This window comes from Danio aesculapii, chromosome 3 (assembly GCF_903798145.1).
Source record: "Danio aesculapii chromosome 3, fDanAes4.1, whole genome shotgun sequence".
Classification (NCBI taxonomy): domain Eukaryota; kingdom Metazoa; phylum Chordata; class Actinopteri; order Cypriniformes; family Danionidae; genus Danio; species Danio aesculapii.
This window is the reverse complement of record NC_079437.1, coordinates 11618312-11629448: the sequence shown is the minus strand read 5'-3', so window position 1 is coordinate 11629448 and position 11137 is coordinate 11618312. Positions and strand designations below refer to the sequence as shown.

At 38.2% G+C, this 11137-nt stretch overlaps 1 protein-coding gene across 1 annotated transcript in view; it reads right to left on the bottom strand.

Annotated features, from left to right (window-relative positions):
• The window catches only part of LOC130220878 (Na(+)/H(+) exchange regulatory cofactor NHE-RF2), a 74012-nt gene that overhangs the window by 57062 nt on the left and 5813 nt on the right, over nt 1-11137 (bottom strand). Inside the window, 1 exon segment of the mRNA XM_056453138.1 lies at nt 8767-9009. Coding sequence (XP_056309113.1) covers nt 8767-9009 — 243 coding nt within the window.

Sequence of the window (11137 nt, the reverse complement as noted above, 5' to 3'; positions counted from 1 at the left end):
TCTAAGAACACTACGGTACGGTTATGGTTGTTTCTCCACTGAGCCTGGAACGGCGCAGCGCGATTACAAACTGTTCTCGGCCCAGAATTCTTGGCACAGTTAGACAACCGCGCTGAACTGTGCCGACAGATTCTGCGTGTTGACGTCACGGCTCTGTTGCCAAGCTACCACAGCTGGCTCAGCGGAAGCACGCTAGTCATCAGACATCCACAAGTAAACTACACTACATTTACGTCTAAACCATACAGTTTGAAAAGGGTTTTAAAACCATAGAGCAGTCTCTGGCAGGGAAGGGAATCACTGGCTCATCACATTCTTACAAACATATTTTATTTATTAAAGTTATTATTTCTTTGCCTTGCCTCATCCAGCCTTCGCCACTGAGACTGCAGCTTTGCACAAGACGTTTGGCCAGAGGAGAAATTGAAATGGTCGTGCCCAACTGAGTCTGGTTTCTCTCAAGGTTTTTTTCTTCACTTTCGCCAAATGGTGAAGTTTTTTTTTCCCTCTCCGCTGTCGCCACTAGCTTGCATGGTTTGAGATCGGTAGAGCTGTGCATCGTTGGATTTGCTCTTCAGTGTTTGGACTCTCAGTAGTGATTATTAAACCACATCTGTGTTTGTACTGGGTGAAGGGCGGTAAACTGAGTGCAAACACAGATACACGGAGACTGGAGCGCGAAGCAGCCGTGAAGATCAGTTGAGTCATCCGCACTCAGCGGCGCTTCAATGTTAACTTAGCGGGAAATAGATGGTTTTAAAACTTCAGTACCGGGACATCACTATTACAGACAACACGAGGATGTACTACAGAGGACTGCAGTGTTTTATTGCTCACTGGGCTACATACAGTAGACTGAAGCAGGGAAGTGTCCCCACGGTGTTTACCTGCTGCCATGAACTGAAGCTTAGGAGGACACTTGAGCATATTACTCTTCAAGAGATTTTGTTTGATAACTAATATGCTTTTAATTGTTTAAATTAAACTTAACTCAATGATATTAAAGTGATGTTTACACCATTTCTGCATTTTGAAATCTCGGCAACAGCTGGAGGTTTATATTCCACAGCATGTTACTGCAATGTTTACAGTGTTGGTCCTATACTTCCGGGTTGCTTCCTACCGTAGCCTTGCTTTGGTTCTTTAAAATGGCGGCCGCGTGAAATACGTGTATTGCAACCAGATTTTCCCTCTGATGAAGTTCTGGCAGCGTCAGTTGATTTCACAAACTTTCCAGCAGTGAGACATCACCTACGACAGATGTCAAATCAAGAACCAATAGGTGCACCAAATCTGATGGTGCAATCGGCGCAACAACTCCAAACCAGCACAAGGAAATGTCAAAACAGTTTTTTCTGGCTTTATCATTGAGGCACGCTGTGAGCAAAATTACCGCTACTGTTTGTTTATGTTTGCCATGAGGTATCATTTGAGAATGCTGGATAATTAAAGTGTCACGGATGACTGACATCCAACTCCAGGTGAGTTTGGTCTTCCCATTGCCACACGGACTGCTGATTCATTGGTATCATTCAAACGGCAGCTAAAAACCAATCTCTTCCAAAATCTCTTAAACCCTTGTGAACAAAACCAGGACCCCCTTATCCCTCTCCTCTCCACCACACCACGTGACAACCTCAAAACATTATGCAATTCTAAGTGTGCCTCTCACAGGTAAGTGGGCTTGGCAAACCACCCGTTGAAAACACACTCTTTCATCTCTTTGCCACTTTACCTGACACTTGCACCAGTTTTGCAACACTTTCTTAAAATCACTCTATATCTATAATAATAAAAAATATATTGCACATTTGTAAAGTGTGCCTCACACAGGTGAGTGGGCTTGACAAACCACCTGTAGAAACACTTCTCTGTATAAAAAAACACCCTCTCTTTACTCTATCAGTTCCTCTGTATAATTAGCTCTTCTTGTGTGTATTGCCTCTTCTTGTTGAATCACTGAATGCCTCCTCAACGTTAAGTCTATTGGACAAAAGCATCTGCTAAATGACTAAATCTAAACGTAATGTCTTGCATGTCAGTGTTTGTCTGCGTCTTCATTGTCGACATTATTACCACTGAGATCTTACAGTGTGACATGGGAGTCATGTCCGTGCAGTCCGACAAGCTACAATCATGTAGGATTGTGAAAAATCGCACAGCATGAGCTGGACTTAAAAAGCCAGCGGTCTGAATCAGGTCTTAAATAAGGAAAACATACAAAAAGTGCAGAGCTGTGGGGCTTCGGGGCTGGAGATGAGAACCACTACCCTAGAAATCTATATAAGACAACATGAAGCATCAGGGATAAGTTTTGGAGAGCAGAAGTGGGATAATCACTGAAGTAATTCCTGGATAGAATCATTTATCCTTTTGCAAAGCCAAAATCCATTTTCCTGAATGAATAGGCCAATGAGAAATGCGGTCAGTGTACTGGAGAAGCTCACGGAGAGCAGCACGCTTACTGAAAAACAATTACAGTCACATCTTGGACACCGACCAACCATGACAGAGCCAACAAGATAAAATCAGAGTTACAAAGAAAGTCACTGAACTCATTATTGTTTTGAACTCAACCAATTAACCCATTCATTCAGAATTATGGCAGCATGTCCTATTAGTACAAACATACTTTCTCTAATAAACTGATGACATCGTAATGAACCGTCTCGGATGATGTCACTACGGATGTTTGACCTCTCTTTTTTTAAGAAAAGGAGGAGTACCAACAATAGGTTAAAGCAGAGGTTCTTAACTTTGGTGGCCTTGAGGGCCAAATATCAACCACATGAGATACAGGGGGCCACTTATACACTGGAGTAATGGGTCGGTGTTTATCTGGGGTCACAGTTTGGTACCGTACAATACAACAGGAACAATAATAAATCTCCAGCACATGCCTTACTGTTTATTTTGAACAGGCAGAAGTGTTTTGATAAATTCAGCTAGAGAGCTGAAGAGCTTTTTGTGATGCAAAAATACAAACTAAACGATAATTAAAAATAAAAAATTTTAATCAGGAAACCAATTAGTTTATTTTACAAAATAAACTCAACCCTCTCTTTAAACAACAGAAAAACAATAATTCTGTATTAAATTTAGGATTCAGTAAGCTTCCAAATCTCTTTTATTGAAAATGCAGCACAGTGTCCGTTCATGCAGCAGATCCAGGTCAAGGTTATAATAGCTTTGGATTTTTCATTAGCTTTAGTTTCTATTTCGTTTTGACTTTTTGTTTTCAAATTCATTTAGTTTTAATTAGTTTTTAGAGGCAGATTTACTAGTTTTTATTAGTTTCTATATTTTGAAATTGCTTTGTTTTCGTTTGGTTTTTATTAGTTTTAGTTTTTTTTCTAAATAAGGATATTTGTTAGGTGCAAGATTTAAAATCATCAGAATAAATATTGTATAATAAAAACTCAGCCATACATTTTTTGAAACCTGTATTCAGAGGACACATGAACTCTAGGAAAAAAAACTATACTATAGAAACTATAGAAGTCAGTAGTAGATGTTTTCAAACTGGAGAATGAAGGGAAAAAGCAGCCATTAATATTCATGGGATGATACTTTGAAAAAATATAACGGAGGTCAATGGCTGTATTTTTCCAATAGTCTTCAGTAAAGAAACTCAAACAGGTTTAGGACAAGTTGGAGGATGCGTAAATGATAACAGAATTAAAATTTTTGGGTGATCTATTCCTTTATATGGTCATGAAACACCAAAACACACAGATGTTGACAGTCATATATGTGTCCCACTTTGCTAAAACACCATTAGGACACATATATTTAGCTAACAAGAGAAAAAATGGTTGCTTTTACACAGTTTTGAGCAAATTCGTCCTTCTGGTTAAAAAAAGGAAATTTTGAAGCTACGTCACAGCGATGAGATCACTGTGTAAATTCCAGCGTGGCTGTCTGTACCCAGTGTATACAAAGTGACGTCATTGAGTTTCCAGCACATCTGTTCATTAATTCATGAGAAAGACTTGGTTAGAACCAATCAGCGCGCTCTATTGTGGACAAGATGCAACTTCATTAATATGCATGATATAGCTTCGAAGACTCCTTTTACCTGTTACATTGTTTACAGAGACGCCACGTTGTGTTGCCAATTGTAATTCAAACAAGTAGTAGGAGAATTGTTTGGAGACATGGGTTGTCAGTGTTGTGTTTATAAATGTGCCACAATTAAGGTTTTGTTTCCATTTTCCCGCGATGAGAGCACCGCTTGCATGTAGATCCAGATATGTGGATTACAGTGGTCTGCTAACATGCGACAACACTGTTTGTAAGGTACATTTTTTACCTAAGAGCTTTTCGCATCTGGAAATGGTGAAATACGGATTAGCCGTTAGTCTCCTTTTAAAAAAAGACGCGGTTCCAGTTGGTGTTGATTGTCCCGCCTCTATTGAGATTTGGTAAGTGTGTGATCAGTGTTCGTTGAATGTTTATTCACATGGCAAAGTTAGTTAGTATCTTCAACAGTACTCTTTCAGTTTTTAAAGAAATATCTTAGTCAAAATAATTTAGTTACTAATTTTATTGTACATTAATATATCTACAATATTATGGACTGAAAATCCTCCACTTCCACACAGCTCTCAGATTTGCTGTAAATGCTGCTCTGTAAATCACTTGCTGCGTCCCAATTCGCATACTTATACTACACCCTAAAAGTATGTACTTTTTTTGTAAAGGAAAAGTACACACTTTTGAGTGTGTAACAGAAGAGTATGCAAGCTTTTGGGACAGACTACTTCCTCGTTAACAGATCGTTGTGTTGCTTAGTTACGAGCCCTGTCAATCAACCACACATCATCCAGATTTCTTTCATATTTAATTCCCTACCTTATTGGACAAGCAGCAGGTTAATCTCCCATTCACGAGTCTTTCATGCAGAGAAATCTCCTCAGGTATTTGGATAATTCTGCATTCAGACGTTAATGTCCAAATACGTCTTTATATAAGTTCAGTATTGTTGTTGCAGATGAAATATTAACACAGAAAATGCGATTAAAACATGTTCCAGTGGGCTAGATATTAATTAATAGTCATACAAACATCTTTACCGAAGCATCTCTACTTGACGGTTGGTCTCGCGCATCCATCATGTTCGTAGTTTGTTTACACTTTTCACCCGCGTTTGTAATTCTAAATCGAATTCACGTCCTACGCGCAATGTGTTCAAAATCAGAAAGAGCTTTATTGCCAGGTATGTTCACACATACGAGGAATTTGTTTTGGTGACAGAGCTTCTACAGTGCAACAGGATAACAGAGACAGGACAAAAAACAGATCATAAATATATTTAAAAAAAAATAGAAGTAGTGAGTGCAAATATACAGATTGACAAGTGTATGTACATGTTTATTACTATATACAACGTTATATGTGCAGCTGTTATGTGCAAATTGGCATGTAAAGTGTGTTGTTAAATAAGTGTATATGTGTATAAAAGTGTATAGCAAGTAGTGATGTTGGCTCCGCAATTATTATCATCAAGTGTTCATGAGATGGATTGCCTGAGGGAAGAAACCAGAAGGTAACAGTTCAAAGAGGCAGTGTGCTGGGTGTGAGGGGTCCAGAGTGATTTTGGCAGCTCTTCTGCTCGCTCTGGATAAGTACAGTTCTTGGGGAGTAGGAAGGGTTGTACCAGTGATTCGCTGTGGGCAATATCAGCAAGTATGGACGCTTCTATACTTCGAGTTTTTACTGGAAATAGTAAACCATACGGGAACCTTTGGCATACTCTTTTCAACATACTTTGATTTGGGACCAACTAATTCTACTTTCAAATACTATTTAGGACGGATAGTATGTGAATTGGGACGCAGCATACATCTATCTCTAGTGCATCTGTGTTTGTGTTGCCGGTGTGAAAATCAGCTGTAGTGCACATACTGAAACTCCCCTTTTCATGCAAACCCTTCCCTCTTTCACCACTCGACACTCCCACCTAAACATAGCTGGACTCACCCACTTTGCTGCCTTTTTTCAAACTAGAGGTGTGAAGAAACCCTGCTGAAACAGGGGGGGGGGGGGTTCATGGCCCTTTAAAGGACTTATTTTTTGGCACAAGTAAACACAGTTTTACAAACAGTAATGATGGTGTTTGTTTTACAGAATCAACCAAACCAAATTCTCATCCTTTAGAATTGATGTAAGCACACAAAACAGCATCCATCTCAACAAGACAAACCAAACTCTTCCAGACATCATCTACAACTGCAGAGTTTGAGGGACATTCACCAACTATATGAAGACTGGCTTTATGCAAAACTATAAAAACCTACATAAGTCTATTGCTGATGACTCATTTCAGCAGTTCAGAATCGCTTCTTCATATAGAAAAACAGCTACATTACACACTACTTGAAAGCTAATATCAGAGAAAGGCAAAACAGACCCCTTTAATGATGTTCCAAAAGCGTGTTTACATAACATTGGCTATGTTTCCAACCAAAGATGTGAATTAAACTTGTGCCCAAACTGGAACATCAAGTAAAACATTTGCGAATTTAATACTGTTTACATCCAATGACTCAAAGTGAACAAAACGGTAATTTCCTGTTAAATTGGCACAAAATAAACATACAAATTTTCTAAAGTAAAAGAAGCCACTGTGGGCCTGTTTTCTTATAGAATGAATTCATTCATTCATTTTCCTTTGGCTTAGTCCCTTATTTATCAGGGGTCACCACAGCAGAATGAACCAGTAATTATTCCAGCATATGTTTAACACAGCGAATGGCCTTCGAGTTGCAACTCAGTAGTGGGAAACACCCATACTCTCTGACATTCACACACACGCACACACATCTTCAGGCCAATTGTGTTTACCCAATTGACCTATAGCGCATGTCTTTGGACTGTGGGGGAAACCGGAGCACCCGGAGGAAACCCACACGAACACTGGAAGAACATGATAACTCCACACAGTTATGCCAACTTGTCCAGCAGGGACTCAAACCAGCGAACTTCTTGCTGTGAGGTGAAAGTTCTAACCCCTGAGCCACCGTGCCAACTTATGAAATAAATTACTTGCGTATTTTTCTAAAAAGTTTATCCTACCCAGTGGAGCGCATTAGTGTTCAAAATGTATGTCCTAACTCCAACCCTAACCCGCATGTGCATAAAAATGACAAGAGCATTGACTTAACTGTTGCATCTCACCAGGTCAGGACAATCGCAAGATTAACTGGTGGTCTAGGCAAACAACGATCGTGCCACTCTCACAGTGTTCATGTCGCCCTCACATAATGACATGCGGACGAAAGTTTAGAGCTGCGGTGGGGGTGGGCGTGTTGAGTGTCGCGGACAATATTGAAGAGCCGGGGGTGCATGGGTCTCCATGCCGCAAGATGCCACCCTAGGCAATCACCCATATTTGATCATGCCTAAATCCGCCAGGTTATCACTTTTTCTACTCTTTTAGCTATACAGGCCATTCTTCTCAAATGGAATCAGGTCATTCCTTCATCACATGACATGCGGATCCAAGAAATATTGAGCTGCATAAAACTTAAGTTAAGATGCTTAGTTGCAGGATCTCTCAAATCTATTTACAAGACCTGGAACCCTGTTTTAGACTATTTCAGAGGCTTACCCTGATATCAGCTCTAATACACAGTTAACTACTGGAAAGAGGGAATATTGACTTCTTTAAAGAGTTTATTTTTACTCTTATTTACTCTTGTATTTAATAACCTAATTTATTAATTTAATTTATGTTTTCAGAGAATAAGTGTGTTTATAATTGTATTTTATTTTGAGTGGATAATGGGGGAAAAAGAACATTAAAGACAGTCTGTTTTTTCATTCTGTATTATTTGCTATACTGTAAATAATATATTAATTTACAGTTTCCGCATTTTGTGTTTCACAAGTGTTTTTCGTTTATTTACGGTTGTGAATTGCATTATGGGATGTTGATCTCTGCCATGTTGACCTTTGATGTTGAAAATTTAACTACAGTTTAACAAAGTGACTTTTATTAACATTTTTGTAGTCTGAAATAATATAATGTATATAAAATAATGTAATGAAAAATGAGTCAAATAACAAAAATGCACTGGCAGGTTATTTACAAGGTTTTTGTAGCGTTATATACAACAACAACAACCCAGTGAATATATAATTTTATTTAAAATGTTGATAAAAGTTACTTTTTTGAAGTTTTCAATGTTAAACGTTCCTGGAAGAAAGATCAACATAATGCATTTCAAAAGCATCATAAATGGGGAAAAATAAAAATATTAATCACAAAATACGGAAAACTGCTAATTTACTGATTTTTTACAGTGTACTGTGTATGGTCTTGTTAAATACTCATAAAAAATAAATAATTAAAAAAAGACATAGTTCCAAAGAACTTTCACTGAAAAATACATTGTACAGACCATTTTGAGGGATGTAAACAAAAACAATGGTCCAACGTATTTCCTGTTTTAATTTCTATAGCTTCCGAGAATCCAAAAAGAGCCACATATTGATAAATAATGTTATGATAGCTGTTTTAACATTAAGTTATGCTTGATTTGCCTCTTATAACAGTTATGAAACAGTTTAATAACAAGCAGGAAATGTTCATGGGCCAATGACATGACTACACTGAAATGGTCTATAAAGAACATTTTTAAAACTCCAAAGAATGGAAATGGAATGAGAGATTTGCAAAATGGAAGAGTTCTTCACAGAACTACGGATTCCAAAATAGAACCTGCAAAATCTTTCTAAGAGTGTATGTAAAGGATTCCGCACCTTCTTGAGAGCTCGTGACGGAGGTTTCCTGATGGGTTTGGAGATCTCGCTCCGTTTGGACACTGATCCATTGCCCTGTTTACTGGTGGAGGGTGAGGGTGAAGGGGTCGTGGCTGTGGGGCTCGTCCGGATGGCCATTTCCTCAGTGCAGGTGAGACGAAGACTGCGGAAATACTCATCAGTCTCTCTGTCAACCACCAGCAATCTGGTCTCATGTTCCACAGCTTTAATCCGCTGCACCACCTGAACACAAGAGAAACACACATATAGAAATACTGCTTATGGTTACCCACATTAAGAAATACTATAGTGATTAATAGTTTCAAGAGTTTACACTTAGCATGCCAAACAAGCTTTATAATCAATCATCAGCTATACCAAGAGAGAGCCTTGAGCTCATAAGATCCTCGAGCCCTGGGCTCCCTCCCGTTTGCAAGGCGAGAGGGGAGTTTGAGCTCAGGTAGAATGAGAACTCCCCTGCTTTAGTAGCTAATGAACAGATAGTGATTGCTCTTAAGAGATAACTACTTACTAGGAGCATGTCTATGGTGCCGATCTGGATTAGTCAATTAACTTAAGTTCCATGTTTTTGGACGGTGGGAGGAAACCGGGGAACCTGAGGGAAACCGACATGAGCACAGGGAGAACGTGAAAACTCCGCACAGAAACGTTGGATGGCTTGGTAAGAACTAGAACCAGTGACATTCTTGCTGTGAGGAAACAGTGCTAACCACTGGACCACCAAGCCACCCATCTAGGAAAGGAGGAGTAGGGGTGGAAGGCGGGATTCTTCAAAATGAAGATGGCTGTGATATGGAACTCAGGGTATTTATAGTGACTTAGGAATCGTCTGATTGGTGAATCATAAATTAAATAATGCAGAACCGGCTGCAAGCAATCATAAGCACATGATCCTCTCAAAAATAGTTTAGAAATAAACTTCAGCGTTTTTGAACCATACTAAAGTGTAATATAGGGATGCAATGATTATAGTTTTTTGGTTGTACGATTATAGTCCGAGGAATAATCACAGTTTCACGGTTATCACAATTATTATCCCTTCATTCATTTCACAACACTACTAGTTATAAGTAATAAGTAATAATTTTATACTGAAAACAAATGACAGAATAATGAATAAATAAATAAATAAAGATAAGAATACATTTAAAAAACAGTATTTGTCTAATGTAAATCTAAGCATCATATTAGCTGAGTTTTTCTCGTTTAAAGAGAACAAATGTAGTCAAAGGCTGCTAAACCTCTGTCTGAACGACACTTTTAATCAACTATATTATGAACTTGTTTGGTATTTTCAAAAACAGCATTTTCTGTAGTCTTTACTATAAATAAACTGTGCCAGGAGTCACATGAAAATAAATATGAATGTCTCCTTTATTTTGAGAGATTGTTTTCAGGAAAGGGATCTTGCACCACATCATGTAAAATTGATTAATATCGGTCTAATTCTAGCAAATAAATTAATTAATAAAAGATAGCATTGACTATTCTCCAAGCCATCATTAAACATTAATTATTGGGTGAATGATTTTATTATGCCTGCTAGAACTAAGAAGAGCATTAGATCTCATGTGAAATTGTGTTCACTTTTTATTATTGTTTTGTTATTATCCTAGGGGGATATGAGGAGTAATCAATGTACTTTTTTCTGCTCTTGAGTGTGACACAAATATTTCTGTACTGGTATTTTTTTGTCCAATACCGATACTAACAAAAACATTTAGCTGATTTTGATACTGACACTGGTCAATTGCATACAGTACTAGCCAGCTTAAACTAGTTTTACTGAACATTAATTGGATCCATTCATCATTCAACTTCGTTATGATAAAAGCCACAAGATAAAAAAAAAAAATACGATATGACAATCTTCAGGGGAGGACACGGTGGCTCAATGGTTAGCACTGAGCCTCACAGCAAGAAGGTCGCTGGTTCGAGTCATGTTTGTATTGGTTTCCTCCGGGTGTTCCGGTTTCCCCCAGTCCAAAGACATGCGCTATAGGTGAATTGAATAAGCTAAATTGGCCGTAGTGTATGTGTGTGAATGAGTGTGTATAGAGGTTTCCAAGTACTGGGTTGCAGATGGAAGGGCATTCGCTGTGTAAAACATATTAGGGATAAGTTGGATTTGCTATTCAATATTTCTTTTAACAACAGTATCTATAAATCGACACTTAATAGAGCTTATTATTTTAACAAATGTAACAAAAACAGACGGTATGTCACATTTTTAGCTCAAAATAACCATACCACACCATAAGCTTTCCCTAAATCGGCCGATAAATATTGGTGACCGATCTATAGATGCAATCCTTATTTTTATCCCGTGTAAACTCTGTATTAATAATTA